At 43.8% G+C, this 25,969-nt stretch overlaps 2 protein-coding genes and 1 long non-coding RNA gene across 8 annotated transcripts in view; 2 read left to right on the forward strand and 1 right to left on the reverse strand.

Moving 5' to 3' along the window:
• The window catches only part of PRKAR2A (protein kinase cAMP-dependent type II regulatory subunit alpha), a 77,442-nt gene extending 70,434 nt beyond the window's left edge, over positions 1-7,008 (forward strand). For all 4 annotated transcript variants that reach the window (XM_004283910.4, XM_049716202.1, XM_049716203.1 and 1 more), the window contains 3 exons: positions 2,625-2,690; positions 5,208-5,349; positions 5,838-7,008. In XM_004283910.4, coding sequence (XP_004283958.2) covers positions 2,625-2,690; positions 5,208-5,349; positions 5,838-5,971 — 342 coding nt within the window. In that variant the 3' untranslated portion in view covers positions 5,972-7,008. The remainder of the gene's footprint in view (positions 1-2,624; positions 2,691-5,207; positions 5,350-5,837) is intronic.
• LOC117198156 (uncharacterized) lies at positions 773-24,575 on the reverse strand. The gene is made up of 4 exons (XR_007479774.1): positions 24,460-24,575; positions 15,452-15,703; positions 12,240-12,566; positions 773-1,532 (listed from the first exon to the last, which is right to left on the reverse strand). It is a non-coding gene; the product is annotated as an uncharacterized LOC117198156 (long non-coding RNA).
• IP6K2 (inositol hexakisphosphate kinase 2) overlaps positions 24,035-25,969 on the forward strand; it is a 29,283-nt gene continuing 27,348 nt past the window's right edge. For 2 of the 3 annotated variants that reach the window (XM_033413249.2, XM_004283909.3), the window contains exon 1: positions 24,035-24,193. The gene's annotated coding sequence lies outside the window, so the exon portion shown is untranslated. Of the gene's footprint in view, positions 24,276-25,969 lie in introns of all 3 variants that reach the window. The other variant, XM_033413251.2, reaches the window with a different exon arrangement.

A 25,969-nucleotide genomic window follows, 5' to 3' on the forward strand; every position in this document is an offset into this window, starting at 1 on the left:
TGAGGTCAGGGAAGGATCTTTCAGGGCAAGATAACAATGTGAGCAAAGGCCTGTGGGTGTAGGCTTTGTTCCAGGGCAGGTATCCTAGTATGGTAAGAATGTAGAGCTGAGTTGCAGAAATGGGACATGCTGACTGGCCACATTTGCTTCTGAAGCTGTGGTGCTTTAATTTACTCCCAAAGGACCTCTACTTAATCCTGAAAAGCCCCAGACCTTCAGGAGGTATGTCAAGAGGTATGAAAAACCACAGGGTTTTCTGGGATGTCTGTGTTCTTGAAGATAGGAGTGCTAGGTGGTGATGCAGAATGGACACAAATTAAGATGATAACCACCTTATTGTAGACCCCTTTCGGCAGTGTCTCTAGACCAAGGCTTCTCTATGTGAGGTCCCAGGACTAGCAGCATTAGCATCATATAGGAATGTTAGAAATTCAAGTGCCTGGGCCCCACCCCAGACCTACTGCAGAAACTATGCTTTATGTTGTTTTGTTTGTGTGGTCAACTTTGTTACCCTATATTTTATATACAGTACAATTACCAAGTTTAAGTATACAATTTGAGAGTTTTATAACCATCCCTATAATCATAGTGTACAGCATTTCTGTCATCCCAAAAAGCTCCCTTGTTTGTATTTTAAGTAAATCCCCTCACCCGCTCCCTTGCTCCTGGAAACCACTGACCTGCTTTCTATCGCTCTAAAAATTCCTTTTCTAGAATTTCATATAAATGAAACCATATAATGTGTAGTTTTTTTGTGTCTGACTTGTTTCTCTTAGCATAATGTTTTTGAGATTTATCCATGTTGTTGTAATGTATCAGAGGATCATTCCTTTTTATTGCTGTATTGTATTTCTGTATTGCTGTATTGTATTTCATTATACAGATGTACCATAATTCATCTTTCCACTCACCAGTTGAGAGACACTTGGGGTCTTTCCAGTTTTGGGCAATTATGAATAAAGCTGCAATAAGCATTTGCATACAAGTCTTTGTATAGACATATGTTTTTATGGAATTGCTGAGTCATATGGTAAACATAGGTTTAACAAATTGCCAAAATGTTTTTTAAAATGTCTGTACCATTCTGCATTCCCCCAGCAATGTTCAAGAGTTCCAGTTGCTCTGTATCCTCATCAGCACTTAGTATCGAGTCTTTAATGTTAGCCATCCTAGTATGAAGTGGTATCTCATTTTGGTTTTATTTTGCATTTACCTAATGTCTAATGATGGTGAGCATCTTTTCCTGTGATTCCTTGCCATCCATATGTTTTCTTCGGTGAAGTACATCTTTTGCCCTATTTAAAATTAGGTCATTTGGCTTCTTAATATATTGAGTTGTAAGAATTCTTTATGTACTCTGAGAACAAATCCTTTATCAGGCAAATGATTTGCAAATATTTCTCCCAAAATGTGGCTGTGGCCATGGCTTGTCTCTTCATTTTATTAATAATACCTTTTAAAAAGCAAAAGTTTTTAATTTTGACGAGTCCAGTTTGTCATTTTTTTCTCTTGTAATTCACTCTTTTTGTGCCCTATTAAAAAAAAATGTTTGCACAGTTAGTAAGATTTTCTCCTGTTTTACTTCTAGGCAAGCACTGTTCAATAGAAATATTATGTGACTCACATACAATTTAAAATATTTTAGTAGCCAAATTAAAAAAATGAAACAGGTGAACTTAATTTTAATAATATATATTTAGCCTAATATATCTAAAATATTACATTTCAACATCTAAGTGATATAAAAATTTAATAATGAGATATTTTACATTTGGGGGATATTCAGTCTTTAAAATTCAATATGTATTTTACACTTACAGCACCTATAAATCTATACAAGCCATAGTTCAAGTGCCCAGTAGGCCCATGTGACTAGTGGCTACTGTATTGAGCCGTGCAGTTCTAGTTTCATAGTTTTAGATCTTACATTTAGATCTATGATCCATTTTGAATTAATTACATGGTATAAGGTTAGGGTTTTTCATATGGATGTCCAGTTGTTTCAGCACCATTTGTTGAGGAGATTTTCCTATCCCATTGCCTGACACTTGCATTGAAAACCAATTGGCCATATATGTTTGGGTCTATTTCTGGTCTCTTTTTGTTCCATTGATCAATGTCTGTCTCTCTGTTAATAATACTGCACTGTCTTGATTACAGTAGCCTTACATAGTAAATCTTGAAATCAGATAGTTTAAGCCCTCCAAATTTTTTGTTCTTTTTCTTTTTTTTTTTAATAAATTTATTTTAGTTATTTATTTTTGGCTGCATTGAGTCTTCGTTGCTGCGCACCAGCTTTCTCTAGTTGCGGTGAGCGGGGGAGCTACTCTTCATTGTGGTGCGCGGACTGATGCTCTGTGCAGTTACCAGCCGGGGCATATTCATGGAGACAGATGTGAATACTCCATGTTAGGAAGTGAGAGATGTTTGTCAGTCATAGTTAGACTAACATCCCTGGCAATCAGGATCCTCTCGTTTAGTTCTGAATTTGTTAGCCATTTACTGGTTTGTAGGTTTGGAAAATAAATACCAATTCAAGCTCAGGCAATGTGAAAATGATCTATTTCTGTGTCCCTCTTTAATACATATATATGGCTCTGACCTGACCTCCTCTCCCTTTTTAGGGTGAAAAGGCTGATAGTTTTTACATTATAGAGTCCGGCGAAGTGAGCATCTTGATTAAAAGCAAGGTGAGTTTATGTGTGATGGTGTGAGTTATGTCAGGGGAGATCCAGATGCCAGGTATATGCACAGAAAGTAACTGTTTGCTTTAAAAATGTGGAGTGTGTTTAGTGTTTCAAAACCACCATTATGTGAGATATGTGACTGACAATGACCAATGCTTAAGCCCATTCATTGATAAAGATTTAGTATATTTTTTCTTGTTCCTATTGCCTTTACCTCTGTTACATAATTAATGATATGAGAAATATTGGCCTACAAATCAATAAGAAAAAGGATAAGCACCCTAACAGAAAATGGGGCAATTATATAATAAAAAATACATGTGAGGGGCTTCCCTGGTGGTGCAGTGGTTGAGAGTCCGCCTGCCGATGCAGGGGACATGGGTTCGTGCCCCGGTCCGGGAAGATCCCACATGCCGCGGAGCGGCTGGGCCCGTGAGCCATAGCCGCTGAGCCTGCGCGTCCGGAGCTTGTGCTCCGCAACGGGAGAGGCCACAACAGTGAGAGGCCCAAGTACAGCAACAAAAAAAAAAAAAAAAATACATGTGAGTGTTGAATATGAAAAAGCTTCCTTTTTAGAGTACTAGGAAGGGAGGTCTCTAGGACAGTTATTATTATGGCCATTTGATGGATAGGGAGACCTAGAAAACACAGTGACCTATAGATGGGAAGAGTGATTCTTACCATAAATCCATCATCATCAGATTTCCTGTTTCAATTTTTTTAAGAATAAAGAACTTGTTAAAATACTGAGTTCCATATAATACTAAATCAGCCTAGTGTAAAACCTTTTATGGAGTATTTTTTGTAAAAGTTAAGCATGGAGAAAGACAGAAAAATATGATTACTGCCTACAAGATGGCTTGCTTCCTAATTAAAAATATATTTTTTTACTTATAGTTTTTAGACTACTGGTATATGTTTGTACATTTCTCATATTCATTGACACCTACTGATCACAGCATAGTGTTGGGTTTGTAGGTCTAGCAGCACTGTGGCACTGGGTTGGGAAAGGGGGAGTTTGTCAGAAATTCAGTCTTGGGCTCTGCCCCAGACCTACTGAATCACAATCTGCATTGTATCAAAACCCACAGGGGGCTGGTGTTCACAGTACAGTGTGATAAGTGCTACTCTAGAGAAGGGACTAGGTAGACATGAACACGTCTGCAGTCCCAGAGAATACAACAGAAATTGGAAAGAGAGCATTGGCTTGGAAGGGGCAGATCAACTTCAGAGCAGACAGGTCACGGCAGAAGTGTGAAAGGAGGAAAAGTCAAACCATGTAAGCCAGTGTGGTACTTTTGTTTATTTTTCTAAATTAACCTTCAGGGACTTCCCTGGTGGCGCAGTGGTTAAGAATCCGCTTGCCAGTGCAGGGGACATGGGTTCAATCCCTGGTCCGGGAAGATCCCACATGCCACGGAGCAGCTAAGCCCGTGTGCCACAACTACTGAGCCTGCGTTCTAGAGCCTGCAAACCACAACTACTGGGCCCACACTCTGCAGCTCCTGAAGCCCATGCGCCTAGAGACCGTGGTCTGCAACAAGACAAGCCACCGCAATGAGAAGCCCGCGCACCACAGCAAAGAGTAGCCCCCACTCGCTGCAACTAGAGAAAGCCTGCGCACAGCAACGAAGACCCAACGCAGCCAAAATATAATAATAATAACAAATTAACCTCTAAAAAGTTATTTATCTGCCTGTAACAAAGTCGTTCTTAAAGATTTAGACTAATTCTTATTAATGTTATAAGTATTTTTTTACTTAAATTATTGCTTAGCTTAGCAGATGGATTTGTTTAAAAAATATAAGAAACTCTAGATAGTAAATAAAATATAGTACCTTATTTTCAGTAATTTGAAAAGCACAAAGTATAACCTGCTTGATTTCTTAAACCACCAAATTTCAAGGTTGAACATTACTTTTTAAAATATTTAGTTACTTAACTTTTCTAAACAAATATGGTAGGGGGACCACTAACTTAAGATGCAGGTAGTACCTAAAAATAAAATTTGTCGCCGTAAAGTATTGTCCGAGAAAAGCATGGCCTCAAGTCAAAAAGAAGTAGCCCTGAATTGTGACTGTTTACCTATGAGAAGCATTGACGTTATTTAGGAAGAATTAGCAAAAGGCCTTGTCTTCTACCCTGTGTCTCAGAGTCAGCATCTACCAAATGGATCGCATTCATATATGTATAATATATAAATATAAAATATATAAAAATATACATTGTTATATATTATATAGTATATTAACATAATTTTATATACTATATTAATATATACTATAATAATATTATGCATATATATACACACCTTACCTCTTGGTAAAAGCCAACTCATTTGGTTAAACCAGGCCACTGAGATTAGCCCATGCAGTTTACATGGTACAATTAGAGTCTCTGCAACATGAATTTGTAAGTAATTTGTTAAGTGTACTGAAAAGGGAATGTAAGTGTGTGCAACTGGATGTGCCTAGTTGTGATTCTGGAATCAGCCCTGGTCATGTTCTCCACCTGCTCTAGACTAAAGCAAACAAGGATGGTGGGAACCAAGAGGTCGAGATTGCCCGCTGCCATAAGGGGCAATACTTTGGAGAGCTTGCACTGGTCACCAACAAACCCAGAGCTGCTTCGGCTTATGCAGTGGGAGATGTGAAATGCTTAGGTAAGAAAAATTCTATATGCATTAGTGTTGTTTTTTTTCCTAACATGCAGTATTTTTTTCCCATCAGCAAGCCTTGACTTACTCTGTCAGCTCTTACTCACATCTAGGCTTGAACAGTTTGTGTGACCAACCAGAAATGGGTTCATGTGTTCCTTTAGCAAACATTTTTGAGAACTGACAATAGCCTATGAACAGCCATATAGACGCCTTGGCTGTGTGGAAAGAGCAGTGATGGAGACAGGTGTCCAGGGCTGTGTGGGAACAGAGGGAGTGAGGGCTGCTGCGCTCTGCAAAGTCTCAAACTTAGATGACATAGTCCTGCTGTGTTCACATAGAAACATCCCTTCTTTCTCCAAGTGTCCAGTATCCAATAGTCCAGTTCCTACAACATGAATGGATATGTTTAAGAAAAGGTTTGCATGAGGGAAATGACTGAATTATTGGTGTAGAGAACTTATTCTCTCCCTCACCTCTTTTTAACAATGCAGTTATGGATGTACAAGCATTTGAGAGGCTTCTGGGGCCCTGCATGGACATCATGAAGAGGAACATCTCACACTACGAGGAACAGCTGGTGAAGATGTTCGGCTCCAGCATGGATCTGATAGATCCTGGGCAGTAGGTGTGCCACACCCCAGAGCCTTCTCAGTGTGACACCAAAACCTTCCAGTCAGCCACAGAACACAAACAGAAAATGTGACAGAACCGTTCCTGCTGTTGCCACCACCACTGCCATTGCTATGGCTGTGGGCGTTTAGAAAACTTGGAAGTCAGCACTAAAGGATGGGTAGAGGTTCAACCCACACCTCCACTTTGCTTCTGAAAGCCCATTATTAGACCACTTGTAATGATTACTCCAACCCAGTTTTCACATCTTTGGTTCAAAATGGCATGTCTCTCCAAAAATTTAAGTGCCTGATACAAAGTCCAAAGTGTAAACATCTTCCTTTCCTCTCTTGCTGCTACTGTTGCTTTTAGAAGTTACCACAGGTTGGCACAAACCTGTTGTATAACTGTAGACACCCTCCCCCAACCTTTTATAGCCTTCCGTTTCCTCATTTGTCCTTTGAGAAAGTCCATAACTGTAGCCTTTGGCTTTACCATCAAAAATGGTGGCAGATGTGATGGAGGTCTGTGGTCCTGTGGCATTGTACTGTCTGCTGACAGTGGCACACATGACAGCTGTCCCCAAACTCTCAGTGATGCTTAGGGAGAGACCCTGCCCAGGGCCCAGCAGGTCAGCACCCCAAAGCACACTGATCAGACATCGGAACCCACGTTAGAGCAGAAAATTTGAGTTTAGCACATTTTACAGGTAGCAGAGAGCCAGGGAAGGTTTTCTGGGTTGGGGGCGGGGGTGTTTTATTTTGTTTTAGTAGATTTTGTTTTGTTTAATCTCTGTGCAGTTTGCATGAGTGAATTGCTGTCCATTTATAAGGAGCTGGGGTCTGGGAGTGCCATCACTGTATCTGACCTAAATACTTTCCTGGGCAACTCCTGCCCATCTCTTATTACCAGTTGCTCTTACTGATGGCAGTGTGCTGGCAAAGAGAGACCTTTCCCTCTACTCCAGAGTTGTTATGTAGCTTTGCTGTTGAACCATCAATTTTTAAACTCTTTAAAGAAGCAGCAGCTATTTTTTTGGAAAAAAAAACCCAACTCTCTATTTAGAGAATTTCCCTGGACATATTCATATATATCAGTTTGTCAGCTGACTCAGGCATTCATCTTAAAGATCAGCTCTTTTTGTTAGTTTTTAAAAATCAGCATCATTTACAATTTCATAGAATTACTGCAAAGACCTTTCTAATTAAGATGTTGGAATGGGCTTCCCTGGTGGCGCAGTGGTTGAGAGTCTGCCTGCCAATGCAGGGGACATGGGTTCGTGCCCCGGTCCAGGAAGATCCCACATGCCGCGGAGCGGCTGGGCCCGTGGGCCCGTGGGCCATGGCCGCTAAGCCTGTGCGTCCGGAGCCTATGCTCCGCAACGGGAGAGGCCACAGCAGTGAGAGGCCCGCGTACCGCAAAAAAAGAAAAAAAAAAGATGTTGGGATATTTAGGGTTCCAGTTGTTAATCCCAGAGGAAAGTAATTTAGCTTGTATTTTAAAACTTTTTAAACCTTTTGATTATATCAGGTGGAAATCTAATGAATTATCGTAATTAACCAGATATATTTCAGAATGAAATTTTTTTTCTTCAGAATAACCTAGAATCAGATGCTACAAGAGATCCTAAAAGCAGTATGAAATTTACCTAAAGATAAATTTGGATGTCATAGTCAAGTTTATATTAAATCAAGAGGCCCTTTCCAATATGAATTTTTTAAACTTGTATATCTCAATAAATCCCTAAGCGATTACATGTTGGGGCTTGAGTCATTCCTGTTGTAGACAGTGATAGAGACCATATGGTCACCTTCCATTGTCCTCCTAAGCCAGGCTGTCTGCTTTTGCCATGAACAGTATGGTCAAGAGATTTTCAGAGTGGTGACCCATCACAACCTTGGTCAATTCTCCCTTTTTCTTGTGCTCCATGAAGTGAAAGCAGAAGGACTCTTTCAGACTGCCCTAGGTAGCCTGCCTTACAGCTCTCAGAATTGTGAAACATTGTAACTAATACTCCAAAACAGGAGCTAGCACTGGGAAAGCCTGTGTGGTTTTTCCCACGGTTTTCTGAGGTTCTTATTTTCTATGGTGTTGCTTTATTATCAAATATAAATTAAGAAAGCAGATATTGCACTTTAGCAGACAAGAACCATACCTGTTTCTTACACAGGTAATAGGTACATTCAACTTCAGGAGTGACACAGAGGTGTAGCCCCCAGACTGTGTAAGGACTCTGTTTAAACACTGAGCAGGTGAACTTCCCTGGTGGTGCAGTGGGTAAGACTCTGCGCTCCCAGTGCAGGGGGCCTGGGTTCGATCCCTGGTCAGGGAACTAGATCCCACATGCATGCCACAACTAAGGAGCCTACATGCTGCAACTAAGGAGCTGGCAAGCCACAACTAAGGAGCCTGCCTGCCTCAACTAAGACCCAGCGCAACCAAATAAAATAAATGTTTTAAAAATAAAAATAAATAAATAAACAAACACAGTGGATGCTCCCTTACACCCCGCATGCCAGCATTAGTTAGGGCCAGCTGTGAACTCCGACCCAGTCACTCCCGCAGGCTGCTAGGGATGGGACTTCTCATCTTGCCCTCTTTCACATCCCAGTTCAATCTTCCCCTTCATAGGAGCCTCTTTGACGCCCCCAACTTACTGATGCTTTCGGTTTTACAAAGTAGATTCATCAGGCTTAAGTCTTCCTGCTCTAACTGCGGATTGACATATGGATCATCAGTCCAGACCCTCACTGCGTATAGGGCCCCTTGAGGATCTGACTTGAGGAAGGGAGACTTTACAGGGACCAGTGTGAGTGAAAAGGACACAGCCATTACCAAGGTGCCAGGAGTCTGACAGTGTTCCAATTCTCTTTACAGCATGAGGAATCGAAGGTGGCAGACCAAGTTCAGCTCAGGACTCTGGTGTCCACATTGTGCTGGGCAAGTCCGGCACTGAGAGTTGAGCCTCACAGGGAGGAGCATGTGTTGGGAAGAGGTCTTTTTTTTTTTTTTTTTTCTTTCCGGTACGCGGGCCTCTCACTGTTGTGGCCTCTCCTGTTGCGGAAAACAGGCTCCGGATGCACAGGCTCAGCGGCCATGGCTCACGGGCCCAGCCGCTCCGTGGCATGTGGGATCTAACTGGACCGGGGCACGAACCCGCGTCCCCTGCATCAGCAGGCGGACTCTCAACACTGAGCCACCAGGGAAGCCCAGGAAGAGGTCTTTTTGATAATTGTTTTATACTGTTCTCTTCTATGATGGTTTAGAGCTTCATGCTGTCTTTTCTGGCTTTGCTATTGATTTTGCATGGTGGAGAATGTACCTGAGAGCCTTGAGGTTCAAGCTGCAGTATTATTCTTCCTGCTGGCCCCAGTTTATCACACCCACTTCCTTCTTTTGGTTGTATTCTCTGAAGGAAGGGTTCATCTGCTCTGTCCTCTTAGTCCATAGTCCTTATATATAAATATGTTATGTATAATTGCAGTAGATTCTTAGAAATCAGGGTGGAGCTTTTCTTTGAACAGTTTAACGAGCAAATTCAGCAGCAAAGTGTCAAGAAATGATTCTCCAGCCAGGAGAGGTCATGTTCATCCTCTTATTGCCCAGATTCTCTAGTCACAACGGTACAGTAGTCAGTGAGAGGTGCCACTGGCACCCAGCAGCCCCTGGGCACACAGCATTTCCATGTCCTGTCACAGTGTACAAACAATTCTCTCATTTAGGAAAATTGAACGAGCATTTTTGCACAGAGAAAAATGAAAAAGACCCATGAATGTTATCTTTTATATTTTGTTTTCAGTTGGCTAATGTTGAATTTTTTGTTCTTGACATGCACTTGTAAACCAATCTTGCCAAGATACAAGTTGTTTTGGTTTTTCACTACAATTACCTCTTGTTCCTCCTGTCCTGACTGCTGACGTTCCTCAATGATTCTAATGTCTATTTTATGGGAAGCAGCCTTCCCATGGGTTTCCTTTTACACACTGCAGGGCTATCTTTATACTTCTAAAAAAAAGGAGAAAACTGTCACTAAACTCATGGGGGATTTGCAGAAAACCATTTAGCCCACCTTGAGCAAAAGGTAGATTCCTCATTGTTTTCCTAAGTTCATTGTAACAAAAGAAATCTAATTCAGCATTATTGTGCTACCTCAAAGGTAAAAATGTTTTAAGGTCTTTTTTGGTCCTGAGTTCTACACATAGTGTTTGAAATGTCTCTCAGTTGGAATTATTTTTAAATCATTGGGGAGAATCTTATTTTAACCTGTTTTACACTTGTATTTTAATCTCAGAAGAATAAGTGATTAGAAGGTGATCATTCTTGCTCTGTAGTATTGAACATATGATTAAATCATTGTTTGCCATAAACAAGGTTGGGTTTTTTAAAAGGAAACTCTAGGGCTCAGCTTTGCTCTTGGTTAATAAAGGCTGACAAATCATATCTGAATTTTTGGTGCAGCCTTGTGTTGTGTGTTTGTCCTCATTTCAGGGTTCTATCCATCACAGCATTCATCTAGCAGGTACATTTTTGAGATTGGGGTGTGAGCTCTTAAAAATTAGAGAGGAGGCCTGGACGTATATATTAGGGTTCTCCAGAGAAACAGAACCAATAGCGTGTATGTGTGAGGTATGTGTGTGTGTGTATATATAAAGAGATTTATGGGAATTCCCTGGCAGTCCAGTGGTTAGGACTTGGCGCTTTCACTGCCATGTCCCCAGGTTCAATCCCTGGTCAGGGAACTAAGATCCCACAAGCTGCACAGCACAGCCAAAAAAATAGAGAGAGAGAGAGATTTACTATAAGGAATTGGCTCACACAGTTATGTAAGTTCCAGGATATGAAGGGCAAGTTGGCAAGCTGTAGACGTAGGAAAGCTGATGGTTTAATTCTAGTCTGAGTCTGAAGACCTGAGAACCAGGAGCGCCAATAGCATATTTCCCACCCAAAGGCTGGCAGGCTTAAGACCCAGGAAGAGATGATGTCCCAGTTTGAAGGCAGTCAGGCAGGATAATTCTCTCTTACTTGGGAGAGTCAGGCTTTTTGTTCTGTTCAGACCTTCAACTGATTGGATGAGGCCCACCCACATTAGGGAGGGCAATCTGCTTTACTCAGTCCACTGATTTAAATGTTACTTTCATCCAAAACCACCTTTTCAGAAACTCTCAGAACAATGTTTGACCAAATATCTGGGCACCCCATGGCCCGTAAGTTGACACATAAAATTAACCATGACAACATGGTATTTGAATTGTTTGGGGATGGTGTACAAGGGCATCCAATATATCCCTTGCTGGGGAAGATATACTCACCAATGAAGCCCAGCAGAAAATATCTCCTGTCTGACAATATTGATTATTTCCTTCTCTGTAACATGGCTGTAACCAGAACTAGCAATGACTCTGCGATAGCCTGATGTATTTATAGTTTGCTTCCTAGTGTCCAAAGGAAGCTCATTCTATAACAAAATCATGTTCCACTTGGATCTTGCCTTCACCTGGCAGTACAAAAGGGCCAAGTAATAAGTGAATATAAAAAATACCCACGTGGGGCCCAAGAAACTAGTAGTTGAACCCTCAAAGCCAAACTGACCTTGTTTCAAGGCTTTAAAAATTAAATATGGTTTGGCCTCTGTGGTTTTGGTGGTGGTATTGCTATGAACAATTAGGAAGTGCCAGGACAATGACAAGATCATATGGTCCACAGTCTCAGCCTTGAAGAGTGAATATCTTAGGAGGACTTTGCTTTCTATGTATGTTCTAACAGGAAGCTAGAAATCTGTGCCATCAAAATTACCTGAATATTGGGACTTCAATGGCTGTCCAGTGGTTAAGACTCTGCGCTTCCACTGCAGGGGGCATGGGTTCCATCCCTGGTTGGAGAACTAAGATCCTGCATTCCACGTGGTGTGGCCAAAAGTTAAAAAAAAAGAAAATTACCTGAATATATCCTTAGCAATCTTAGTGCATCAATTTTATAGCAACAGAGTTAAAACAGTATTACTTATAATGTGATTAAGGAAATTGGGTTTGTTTCACAAGACATTCATGTTAAATATGAATTTTGCTTCCTTTACCCATCCTCTCTACAGACAAATGCCTTATCACAGATGATGGCCAGTGATACATACTGTTACCTGATTGGGGAAATGCAGAGTGTCAACCAGGAACATATTAAATAATCAGTTGTGAATTCAGATGAGATGAGTATTATCTAAGTTCTGAATTAGAATGTCAGAAATTAGGTCTGAGTCAGCTCATTTGTTCATTGAACAAAATCTTGATTACCTGCTGTGGCCATTCCTGACACTGTTTAAATCCCAGGAATTATCAAGAGTAATGACGCTGGGGTCCGAAGGGCATTCCTGGACCTTTCCTCCAGTGCTATGGAGCTTATCCTCATGTTTCTGGACTCACATGGACAGCAGCCCCAGTCTCCTATTTCAAGGATGATCATGCTTCCAGTGCCTGTTGTTGCCCTTGGTCATGCTGCTCTTCTCTATATGGCTCCCATTGCCTCTTCTTAAAGTGAGTAGTCTGGACACACAAGCATGCAATGTTCCTCACTGCTTTAGCTTGCATCACATAATTATGGTTACAGAAGCATCTAGGAAGCTGTCAAAAGAGAAAGACTAGATTTAAGATTTTAAGGAAAGCTCCCTCCAGGTAAGGACATCTCAGAAATTGTCATCTTCATACTAGTCATCCTAAATATCAAGATTAAGTTTGGCTGGATATGCCTTTCTGGCCTAGGTTGTCTTCTCTGATGATGTGCTAAGAATCACATTTTGTGGGAAGTGTCTCTTTTGTGTGACATTTCCACCCCTTCCTCTTTGACTCTTTCCCAAATAGAATCCTTGATCCTGTGGGCATTTCTCTCTATTCTGTGTCTTTAAGTACACAGAGTCAAGCAATGCCCAGCCCATTTGAAGACTACAGGGCAGGAGGCTGACCAGACTGGAATATGAAACCACAGGGGGACTGGGAGCTACCGCAGACACTAGGAAAGCGAGCAGGACCTGACTTCACTAATCAGTCCATCCTGACAGGCAGAAGAATGGGTATTTGCCAGTCAGCTCTTGGGGAAGAGCTGTCGAAACAGATAGTACCAGCCAAATCTCCATGGCCCTTCCTCCCTCTGCAGAATTGCACTGAGGCAAGGGTCAAAAGCCACTGTATATGCTGCTGAAAGCTAGGATCCAGCAATCTCCTCTCTGGCTAGGCCCTCCAATCCCCAGAAAGAGGAGGCAGAGGTGTGCAGCTGTATTTTTTTTTTTTTTCCTAGCAAACAAGTAAAAAGGAAGAGCTAAAGTCCAGACCCACCAGATGAGCAGACCAGCACTTTCCAGCATAATATTCAAGCATAGTTAAACTGCACATTTTTATTCTGAAAATGAAAGGCCTGGGCGTGAAGGGACACCTGCAGTACACATTCCCATACCTGCCATGAGCCCATCCCCGACAGCTGAAGAAGCAAGGGACCTGAAGCGAAGTCTTAGGCCTGTAGGACAGGCAGGGAAGAGGCCTTTGAGGCAGATGTGCATTAGTTCCAGGCAAGTGAGAATCCTGCATGAGCCACCTTGGACCACTGGCATCCTGTCTCAGAGCTGTGCGGCCAGCCCCATGCCTGGGGTGAGAAATAGGGCCATGCATGGGCTCAGATGCCCCCAGGAATCGGCCTGGACCTCTAAATGAGGGGCTCTTCCCTCTGGCAGCTCTGGAAGCCATAGCACTTTCCCAAACAGGATGGAGCTGGGGGACAGAGGGTATATGACCCACAGACCTCCAACTCAGGCACTGCTTCTACCTCAGAACTCACGATGGTTCCACCAGGCTGGCAGCTCCTGCCTGAGGCGAGTCAGACGAGGATGAGTTGGAGTTCTCATCTAGGGCCTTCGCTTGCTCCACTGTGAAGAAAGAGGTAGGCTTATGGGAAGGCATCCACCCCCACTGCCCTTGGCTTTGCCCACGGGCATTGGCCCAGGAGGATTCCAGCCTTGCCTCTCACATGCCTGGGCTGGGCCAAGGCCCAACTACAGTAGGTGGCTGGAGCCCAGTGGCTGGTGTGGTCTCTCCCATTGTGCTCACTTTAAGCTGGGCATCTTGGGCTCACAGAAAAAGCAGCCCCTACTCTCTGACAGAGCTGGCCTGATGACTGAAAACTAGGGTGGGTTATCCTAGTACCTGATAAATGGGTGAAACTATTTTATAACATAAGAGGGCGAGCCTCATATCTGGGACCTGGTCGAAGGGCCAGGTTTACAACATGCAAGTGAAGGTACATTAAAAGTGCAGGTGTAGGGGCTTCCCTGGTGGCGCAGTGGTTGAGAGTCCGCCTGCCAATGCAGGGGACACGGGTTCGTGCCCCGGTCCAGTTAGATCCCACATGCCACGGAGCGGCTGGGCCCATGAGCCATGGCCGCTGAGCCTGCGCGTCCGGAGCCTGTGCTCCGCAACGGGAGAGACCACAACAGTGAGAGGCCCGCATACCGCAAAAAAAAAAAAAAATGCAGGTGTAGGGCCCACTGAGACCAGGCTGGCCTCCAACACAATGGGAATTTCTCCGAGTGCCTCTCTAGAGTCTTCACTTCCCACATGTGCTGGTAACAAGGGTGTATGTGTCGAGGATGCTGGGAATCACCTCCACTCTGGCCCTGTGGAATCATTTTCTTGGTAATTTTGCTGCCTTTTGTTTTGGAAAAAAAAAAAATCTTAGGAATGATTTGCAGCCAGCCCCTCGCCACATGGACCAGTCCCAGGCCTGGCTGGGGTTGGGGGAACATCTGGGATTTGAGTCCCTCCCCTGCCCAGGTGAGAACATCATGTTCCCTACTCAGAGATGCATATCCAACCCTTGAGTGCTGGGGGCCCTGGGAAGACTCCAGGCTGGAGAGGGTGGGGTTGAGTGAGAATGACCAGCTCTATTTGAGAAACAGGAAGGGAAAGGAATTCCGAGAGATGTCTGATCCCAGAACAACTGTATGCACTCCCATCCCCACCGCTCCCCAGGCCCAGGCCCTAGCAGATAGGAGCGCTACCTCAATTCCAGCCCCGGGCCAGGGCTGCGTGGAAGGGACAAGGTGCCACAGGGGAGCCACAGTTGTTCACACACATAAATCAGGCTCCCCAACTGCAGTCTCCTCAACCTCCTGGTCCAACTCTCATCCCCTCCACCTTTGGACGACCTCTTTCACCCTGGCCCATTCCTGCCTGGGGCCTGGTTACATCCCTGAGATGAGTTCTCTGATCAGCACCTCCCTGCCATCCTTCACCTCCAGGCCCCTTGCACTGCTTGCTGCCTGGCCCTGTCCTCTAACCTCTTGCATCCCTGCTCACCCTCCCCCAGCAATGGCCTCACCTTGATTTTACGGAAAAAACAGAAGCGATGGGTCAGAAGCTCAGGGCTCCTCCTCTGTCCCCCATGTCCTCCTCTAGCTCCTGCCCCACTGTTCTCCCTTCACAGCAAAAGCCTTGAGATATGCCTGCAGTTGCCTTCTCACCTCCCATTTGTCACAGCGCAACCCTGCCCTCCCGAGTGGCTAACACGGGCAGACAGAGCTGATGCACAGATGAGGGCAGAGCCGGCTCTCTGGAGTCTCAGCCGAATTCACCATGGCGAACTTCCTCCTGCTTCAAGAACCACCTTCTCAGAATTCCCTGGCAGTCCAGTGGTTAGGACTCCACGCTTCCACAGCAGGGGGCACGGGTTCGATCCCTGGTCGGGGAACTAAGATCCCGCAAGCCAAGCAGCACTGCCAAAAACAAACAAAAAAACACACCACCTTCTCAGGAGCATCCAGTTCTCCTGGTTTTCTTCCAACCTCCATTGCCAGGTTTTACCGAGGCTAGAGTTAAATGTTGAAGCAACCCAGGGCTCCACTCTGGGTTTTCCTCTCTCCCTCCCTGGGAGGTTTTGTCAGGGACAGCCTGGCTTGGGGTGTTATCTCCATGCTGCTCACTCCCGATTTATACCTCCATCTGGGACACTCCACTGAGCCGAGTGTCCAGTAGTCCCAGGCCAGGGTCCCTCTCCTGTCTCTTCACTCTACCCACTGGGAACTTTCTGCAACGTTTGCTTTTCTTTCCTTTCGTTTTTAAATTAAAAAAAATTTTAAGTGTGGAATATACCAAGGGTGCATAAAACAAGAACATTCTGCTCACTGGTTTCTCATAGGCCAAACACTCACAAAGTACAACCCAGATGAAGAACACTGTCAGGTCCCTGCAGCCCCTCTTGGGGCACACCAGCCATTCCTCCCTGCTCTATCCTGAGTTTTAAGGTAAGGTCTTTCTTGATTGTTTTTATCACCTAAACATACCTCTCTAAAGAATCACTTTCCAGGACTTCCCTGGAGGTCTAGTGGTTAGGACTCAGTACTTTCACTGCTATGGCCCTTGGTTCAATCCCCGGTCGGGAAACTAAGATTCGCAAGCCATTCAGCATGACCCCCCCCCAAAAAAAAATCACTTTCCTCGTATGGTGAAATATATACCTATAATTAAATGCATAAGGGTGAACCCACCCTAACTTCTAGTTTTTAATGCAGTCTTTTATCTTTTTCTCTTGTGCTTACCTCTGCCTCTCCCTCCTATCACCATCACTCTCTGGAACCCTTTGTTGCAAGAATATGTTGCCTACATTTCTCCTTGTTTATATAATTATATATATATATATATATATATACACACACTATACATATATACACACATTTACACAGAGTGGTTTGTCTTTGGTTTACATATTTAGATCATTTTGTATACACCTTTCTGCATCTTACCTTTCTCATCTTAATTTTGTGGCAGGCCCTCCAATTCAAGTGGTATTATTTATTCCAATTCCTTCTTTTTGATGGTAACTTAAAATGGGTCCACACACTTTCCAATACTTCTCTTACAAAATGTGAAGGCTAATTTCCCTCTCCTTGGATATAGCCTGGCCTTAATGACTTTGCTTCTAATGAATAGAATCAGGCAGAAATGACTCTGTGACTTCTGAGTCTAGGTTAGAAAGATGATACAGCTTCCACCTGTTTTGCTCTCTCTTGGGACAATCACCCTTGGAAACTAATAACCACCATGTTGTGAGGAAGCCCAGGGCACATGGAGAGGCCACGTGTGGGTGTTCCTGGGCAGTCCAGTGCTTAGGACTCGGCGCTCTCACTGCTGAGGGCTGCGCGGCCAGAAAAAAAAAAAAGAAAAAAGAAAAGTCTTAGCTGACAGCCAAAATCAAACACCAGAATTCAAGTGAGGAGCCTTCCGATGATTCCAGCCCTAGCTTTTCAGCGGCCCAGACTGATGCAGCAGAGAAGAGCAGTCTCCACTGAATTCTTCACAAAGGGCAGATTTGTGAGCAAAATAAATGTTGCTATTTTAAGCCACTAAATTTGGGTAATTTTTTACACAGTATAGTAACCAGAACAATATGGAGGTACCAAAATGTCACCAACTGTGCTTTTGTGAATGGGCCATCACTTTGCAAATATTTTCCACTACACCTATTTCTATAAGTGAGAATCCCAAGATTGGGATTATAGGGCCCAAAAGCATATGCTTTTTTTTTTGATGTGGAAAGTCTTTATTGAATTTGTTACAATATTGCTTCTGTTTTATGTTTTGTTTTTTTGGCCCTGAGGCATGAGGGATATCAGCAACACAACCAGGGATGGAACCCACACCCCCTGCACTGGAAGGCAGTCTTAACCACTGGACCACCAGGGAAGTTCCGCATATGTATTTTTATTTTAGTGGAGTTTGTCAGATTGCTTTCCAAAAAGGCTATAACTGATCTTACCTTTGTCAACAGTGTTTGGACAAATCCTTTTCCTCACATCCCTGAAAGCCAGAGTTGGTGTAGCTCTTTTTAACTTTTGCTAGTCTACTAAATATAAAGTGACTTATTCTCATTGCTACTCTTTAAAAAAATAAAAAAGACTTTCATGCCACAACTAAGGAGTAAGCGAGCCACAACTAAGGAGCCCCCCTGCTGCAAATAAGACCCGGTGGGACCAAATTAATTAATTTTTAAAAATAGACTTTTTTTTAGAGCCGTTATAGGTTCATAGCAAAATTGAGTTCCCATATAGCTCCTTCCCCCACAACACACAGCTTCCCTCACCATCAACATCGGCACTAGTGTGGTATGTTTGTTCCAATCAATGAACCAATGTTAACACATCATCAACCAAAGTCCATAGTTTACATAGAGTTCATTCTTTGTGTTGTACATTCCATGGGTTTTGACAAATTCTAATAACATGTATCTACCATTATAATATTATACAGTATAGTTTCACTGCCCTAAAAAAATCTCCTGTGCTCCACCTATTTATCTCTCCCTCTCCCTCAAATGCCTGGCAACCACTGTTCTTTTTACTGTCTCCATAGTTTTGCCATTGTTACATTTTTCACTTTGATTTGCCTTCCTTGCTTCCTGATGAGTTTGAACATCTTTTCAGTTTGTGAGATTTTGTTGGCTGCCTCCCAATAGCTTTTTCTCCTTCATCTTTGCTAACAAATCTGGATTTTTTCCAGGGTGGCAAGTGTCCAGTCTCAAGTGATTCCCTGACTCCATTCCCTGAACTCTCAGCCTCCTTGCACCTACGGGTGGCCACAAATGACCCAGTTTTAGTCATTGAGAAATAAATATAAGTCTGCTAGGGATTTCCCTGGTGGCACAGTGGTTAAGAATCTGCCTGCCAATGCAGGGAACATGGGTTCGAGCCCCGGTCCGGGAAGATCCCACATGCCACGGAGCAACTAAGCCCATGTGCCACAACTACTGAAGCCCATGCTCCGCAACAGGAGAAGCCAGTGCAATGAGAAGCCCACGCACCGCAACAAAGAGTAGCCCCCGCTTGTAGCAACTAGAGAAAGCCCACGGGCAGCAACAAAGACCCAACACAGCCAAAAATAAATAAATTAATTAATTAATTAAAAAAATAACAAATATAAATCTGCAGGGAGTTCTGGGAAGGTGTTTGCTTACCTGATAAAGGGGAAAGGTGTGGCTGGTGCCAACAGCAGGATTTCCTCCTGCTTTGAATACTAATGTGATGTCTGGAGAGACAGTAACTACCTAGCAAAGCTGGGCCCACAAGCATGAAGACAAAAGGCAGCATGATAAGGATGATGGTGGAAGGGTCAAAAACACCCTGGGTTATATGCCGCAGAAATGAATGGTTTGTGTCCACGAAAAGACACGTGAAGAAACATCTATGGAAACTATATTCATGCTAGCCAAAATCTGGAATTAATCTAGATGGCTATCAACAGTAGAACAGATGGATAATTTGTGGTATAGTCATGTAATGGAATACTATATAGATACGAAAGAGATAAGACTATAGCAATACACAGTAATATGGATGAAACTCATAGACACAACATTGAATAAAAAAGCCAGACACCAAAAAAGTACATATTGTATAATTCAATATATATGAAATTTTAAATGTGCAAAATTTATCCATGGTAACGGAAGTCAGAATAGTGGTTACCTCTGCAGGAGAAGTAGTAGCAAGGATGGCAGAAGGTTACCTTCAGAGTGGGGTGGTTAACCTTGGGTGAGGTGGCTGCCTTCTGCCAAGGACCATTTTCAGAGGGAGACAGCTGAGGGCTGAGATCTGGACCACACACCACATCATGAATTTAGTATGTCTTTCCACTTGTTCATATCTTATCCTTTAGTAATATTCTATAGGTTTCATGTCCTTTAATAAGATTTTTTTAAGACATTTTTAATTTATTTTTGGCTGCATGGGATCTTAGTGGCAGCACGCGGGATTTTTGTTGAGGCATGCGGCATCTTTCCTTGCGGTGCACAGGCTTCTCTCTAGTTGTGGCGGGCAGTTTTCTCTTCTGTAGCTGTGGTGCATGGGCTCCAGGGTGGGTGAGCTCTGTAGTTTGTGGCACACAGGCTCTCTAGTTGAGGGTCAGGAGCTCAGTAGTTGTGGCACAAGCCCCAGGGCATGTGGGATCTTAGTCCCCTGACCAGGGATCGAACCCGGGTCCCCTACATTGGAAGGCAGATTCTTTACCACTGGACCACCAGGGAAGTCTCCTTTAATAAGATTTTATAGGTCTCCCACCTATACAGTTCCTATACTTAACTTAATAATTTATTCCTAAATATTTTATAGTTATTATCAATTGAATGTTTTTCTTGTTTTTATTTATTTCTAGAGGCTTATTTTTAGTAAATGCTATTATTTTAAATATATTTTTCTTGTATTTATCACCTTAAATTTTCTCTTATTAATTGTAGTAGTTTTCAAGAAAGTCCTTTGGATTTTTTAGATTTACAATCATGGCATTAACTAAAGAGATAGTGTGTAATCTCTTTCTTTCCAATATTTATAACATTTCATTTTCTTGCCCTATTACATTTGCTAGAACTCTAAGCCAATGTGTAATAATAATAGAGTTAATGCCAATGTTGTGTAGTTCCTCATTAAGAAGAAAAAAGTTTTAGTACCTGGTGTATGTTGACTTATGATTATTTTATATTTCATATCTTTTTCATAAATTGTGCCTTTGTTAGGTAGTGGTCCTCTTTATTTTGCTCAATGCCTGTCACCTTAAATCCTACCTTCTTTAATGTCACTGGCTACTCCTGCTCTCTTCTAGTTTGTGCTGGCCTGACCTCACTCTTTGCCAACTTCTTTATTTTCAGCCTTTTCTTTTCTTGTGGTTTCAAGGGTCTTTCTTATAAATAGTACGTGGCAGGGTTTTGTTTTTCTAACCCAGTCTCTAGGTCTTTAAAAGGGGTTCAGGTTGTCCCTATTTAGTATGATATATATGCTTGACTTTGCTCATTCCATAATTACTTTCTTATTTTTTTACTTTGTGGTTTCATCTTTTTATTCAGTTGAGCTATTCGAAACTACCATTTTTATAGGTCAAAACAGTTGAATACTAGCAATTTCATACAGCTAACTTATAACTTTCCTTTTCCCTCTCTCTCTCCCTCTTTTTTTTTTTTTTTTTGGCCACACCTCGAAGCTTTCAGGATCTTAGTTCCCTGACCAGGGATTGAACCTGGGTCCCCAGCAGTGACAGCTCCATGTCCTAACCAGTGGACCATCAGGGAATTCCCTCTCTCTTTTAAGAAGATGCCATTCATTTAATTTTTCTTTGGTAATTTGGAAATTCTAGTACTTTTCCATTCCATTAGTGGCTACCTTCCCTCTCCAGGTATGAGGACTGTCCCTTGGCTGGGCATAGGTAGCAGATAATGTGCCTGTGTTAAGGGGGAGAGTTCGAGAACAGCTGGCTCTTCTTCCTTGGTAGATAACTTGTATTATCCATCTGGGAGCTTGTACAATGTCCTCTTTCTCCTTGAAGTTTAAGAATTTTACTATAGTCTTTCCCTTCCATACTGCCTGGGAATGTGCTCAATACCGCCCATACGCAAACACAGCATTTTCTTTATGTCGGGAACTCCTATTGTTTGCACATCAGGATTCCTGGATTTGGCCCCCAAATCTCTGGTCTGTTCCCTCATGCCTTTGTGCTCTGTGCATCTTTTCATTGAGCTCTGAGCTATTTCTTCCATTAGACCCAATCACAATCTTCATAATCTTCCACCATGCCAAAATTGTGCTTTCCTTGGGGTCTTTGCACTTGCTATGCTTTCTGCCAGGAATGATTTCTCTTAGATCTTTCCCTGATCAGTCATGCCTTTGGTTGATCTTAGCTCTGATGTCCACTTCTCAGATTCACCTTTCCTGCTGCCTTAGACATAAACACAATACTCTGTACATCAGCTTGGTTCCTTTCCACCACTGTATTCACTCTGCCCATAATTAGTTATTTGCTGTATTCATCCTTCACGTGCTCCCCCATCCACTCCCTGCTGGATGGTAAGGACTCTGTAAATCATTTGAATTCTTGCTGTGTCCATTCTTGCCATGTACCCAGTATCTAGCCCCAGTAAGCCCTGGCTAAGCACTTATGGAAGGAATGGAAGAGTGAATTAAGACTGGGACTGCCCCCAGGGAGACCTTGCCCTGTCCAGTTTCCTCCCCACCCATGGGAGCACTGGAATGGGAGATTGGGTGGGCAGAGGAAGGGGCCATGCCTATTTGTGAAGGCCTGAATGACTGGTGCCTGTTGGGCTTTTATTCTGTAGCTACAGCAGCTACTGCAGGTCCTGAAGCCACAGACAGGGAACAGGAGCAGGAGCTGGGCCGGGTGTAATTCCACTGGGTGTGGAGGGCCTTCTTGGCCTGACCCAGGGCTAGCCTTGGTCTGGGGCACTCTCATCCTGCCACAACATCCCACTGCCCCATTTTATTTTTTATCACTTAATACCACATGGCATTCTTTTTATTTAGTCCAGTCAACAGGTATTTCTGGAGCTTACTTGGTGTTTGAGGTGGTCAGGATACATCCATGAGCAAAAGAGATTTCCACTTTAGACATGAGAGTGCACAGACTGTGACACATGAGAAACTTTAGGAGATGAGCAGTGCTTCTAGAGGTGAACAAAGGAGATGCAGGCAGAGAGGTAATGGGGAATAATGGAGCCCTTGCCAGCTCTGGCTTTTCTTTGGGGGAGTTGCTACTGCAGGGTTCCGAGCTGGGTATGAGAGGTCCTGACTCATGTATTCATAGGCTGATGTGTGGAGAACTGACTGAAGGTGGCAAGGGCAGCAGCAAAAGACTGGGATGTGGCTGTGACATTGTCCTGGGGAGAGATGGTGGTGGCATGGACTAGGTGGAAGCCATGGACCTGGCAAGAAGTGGTCTCATTCTGGGTAGATGATGCAATGGAAGCAACGGGACTTCCTGATACATTGAATGTAAGTGGGAAAGAAAGTAGTCAAGACAAAGTCTGAGGTGTTTGGCCTGAACAGTAGGAAGGACTGAGCTGCCATCACTTGAGCTGGGGGAGTTGGGGTGGAGTAGGTTTGGGGGATGAGCTGGAGCTAGGGTGGCACAAGTTGAGTTTGAGGTGCCAAGAGGAAGTCAGAGTGCGGGTGCCTAGTCCATAGCTGGACATTGAGTCTGGCACTCAGAAAAGGTCTGACTGGACATACACCTTTGGGAGTGATAGACAGGTAAGTGGAATTTGAAGCCATGACCCTGGGTAAGATTATGAGAGCAATAGTGTAGACAGAGAAAAGGTGAAGAGGAGGAACCAGTGAGGTCAGAGGAAGCCAGGAGGGCATGGGGCCCTGGAAGCCACACAGGGACTGTGCTTCCAAGAGAGGAGAGATCAGCTGGTCACAGGAAATCTTTCCTGCCTATCCTCGTAAGGGCAGGCTTTTTTTTTTTTTCCTACTGTTTTTGTTCACTGCTGTATTTCCAGCACAGGGCGCAGATGCTCCATAAATAGTTGTTGAATGAATGAGTATATGCATGAATCCACACCTCTGCAAACATCCAGCACACAGGGATTTTTTAAAAGAGCAGAGAACAGATAGGAGGCTCTACCCACTCTCAGTAGCATCCCCATCCTCCCTTGCTTTTGCCAGCCACAATGATATTAACTCAGGTGGGAGACCTTCTGGCTAACACAGGGCCCAGAACAAACGAGCTTCAGACAAGCTCTGTAGTGTGGAGCTTGGTGGAACCTGGGTTGGACACTGGGTCACCCACCAGTCCACAAAGGACTATACAGCCACTCCTCTGTTCACCTCTCTATATCGAGTCATTTGTCCATCCATCTACATCCAGTCATCTGTCCACCTGTGCATACAACCGCCCTTTATCCACCGTCTACAGCCACTCTTTTGTCCATCTTTCCGTCCAGCCACATCCGGTCCTCTGTCCATCCATCTGCTAGGGTGACCAACTTCCCAGATTGCTGCAGACTGTCTCAATGTTAATATTGAAAGTCCTGCACTCCAGGAAACCGCTGGGACCCAGGAAAAATGGTACAGTTGGCTGACCCATCTGTACCCCTGGCATCCCGTATTGCACCCCTGGGCTCGAAGCCCACCTGTCCACCCAACCTGACTTCCTTGGCCACTCTCTCCCATCGAGGCAGACAAGACTCCACCTCTCTCGCTAACCCCGCCCCATGCACCGCCCCTTCCGGAAGCCACTACAACGAATCCGGGCGCCCTAGCAACAGCGCTTTTTGGGCCGCCCAGTCCGCGAGCTGGGCTCCCGGTGCGAGCCAATAGTGAGGGGCTCCGGGAGTGAGGCGCGGGGGGCGGGGCTCGCCGCAGCGGCCGCCATCTTGGTGGGAGAGAAACAATAGGACGGAAGCTCCGCGGGACCGGCTGAGGTAGCAGGTAACGCCCGGTCTGCTCGGCCTACCGCTCTGCCGCCCCAGGGACTTTGGAGGAGGGTTTCTCCGGGTCGTCGGGGAGCGAGGTCTCTGGTCATTAGCGGTGTTCCCGGGTTTTTTGGGAGGGGCTCTCCCGCGATGATGGGAGTAGGAGAGATCTCTCAGGGTCCTTGTGGGGCCAGATTTCCCCGGGTCATTTGAGAGAGGCATTATTTCTTCAGGTTATTGGGGAGAGACGATTTCCCCTGGTTTTGACGGGCAGAATCTTACCTGGTCATTGCGGGGGGGGTGTCTCCCGGATATTTTGGTGGTGCGGGATCTCCCCCTGTCATTGAAGTCTCCAGTCATTGGAGAGGGTAAGATCTCCTGGGTCATTGAGGGGGTCTCCCCAGGACATTGGTGGCCACGATCTTCCGGGTTATTGACGGGGGTCTCCTTGAGTCTTTGGCTGGAGAAGTCAGCCCAACGCCTCAGGTACGGTTACCTGCGGCCGGCAGATGTGCAGCCATTTTGAGTGTTGAATGTCAGTTGGGCTTGTCAGCTGGTGTCTGGTGGGGGAGTCTGCACACCTAACCTTCTTATCCCAAAAAGTCCTAAAATGGATCCGGGGACGTCTTCTTAATAGTGATAAGCTTCACCATGGATGGAGCTTTCATTTCGTTCACGTTGGATTACAGACTGTTTTTTGTCTTTTGCGTCCTAATGATTTGTTTCATTTTTGGCTTTTATTCAGTTTCATATATTAAAGCCGAATTGCAGAAAAATGAGTCCAAATGTTGTGAAAAGAAAATGTAAAAACCAGTAAAATCTAGTGCTCTTAAATACCGGGGAAATAAAACTAATCACTGATTGGAATGAAGCATTTTGGTAACAAAATGTACATAGAACAAGAATAAGATAAAATCATCTGAAAAAATAGTTTTAAGTACTGAAACTTCTAAAAAGTGGTAACAGAAATGTTGCAGATCACAAGTTTTATGATACTTTGTATAAAGCGCCATAATTACAGTAGTTTTGATGAATTCTAGTATTTAATTATTTGCTGTATTAGCATTTTTAGCAGGGTAACATTTTAAGTGAACTAAAATGCTTATTTACATAGATTGCTGCTGTGGAGTTTGTGTAATTGCATCCTGTAATCTGGTGTTAAGTATTTAACGAGAAGTTTCAGGGCAGTATTGTTATTGTTTTAACTTTAACCACTACCAGAATTAGAAACTGAGCAAAATGAATACTTTATCATATTGATGTAATAGGCCAGTGAGTGGATCACTTAGTAACTTTTTCTGGAGGCAAACATCAGTTGAACGGTTAACTGTTACTCCAGCTGGTTGACCTGCTTTGTGACTTTAGAATAAAATTCTCAGGAATTGTTAGAAATCAGGTGGATGAGAGCTAGGACTGGAGTTGATACAATTGTAAAAACCAGTTTAGCAAATGTAATAGACTTCTTTTTGTTTCAAGGCTTCGCAGGTGACAGACAAGTACATGGTATACCAGCCCCATAGCTGTCTGAGCAGTGGAATGTGTGAGGAAGGCACAACTTCTGACTGATGACCCTTAACCAGTCTTCTTTGCAGAGAGGTGCAAGGGGTGCCAGAGCCTTCCGTAACACCGGAGGGAGATATCACCGGTATCTAGGCAACAGGGATGAGCCTCCCTGAGGCCAGCTTGCTGAGGTGAAAAATTTCCATTGTTTGGTTCATAAAGAGGATGCACTGGGGAAGAATTTTTCCTTTAAGTGACGTTGTTTTACCTAATGGGGTAATCACCTTAGACA

The sequence above is a fragment of the Orcinus orca genome, chromosome 10 (assembly GCF_937001465.1).
Source record: "Orcinus orca chromosome 10, mOrcOrc1.1, whole genome shotgun sequence".
NCBI classification, from domain to species: domain Eukaryota; kingdom Metazoa; phylum Chordata; class Mammalia; order Artiodactyla; family Delphinidae; genus Orcinus; species Orcinus orca.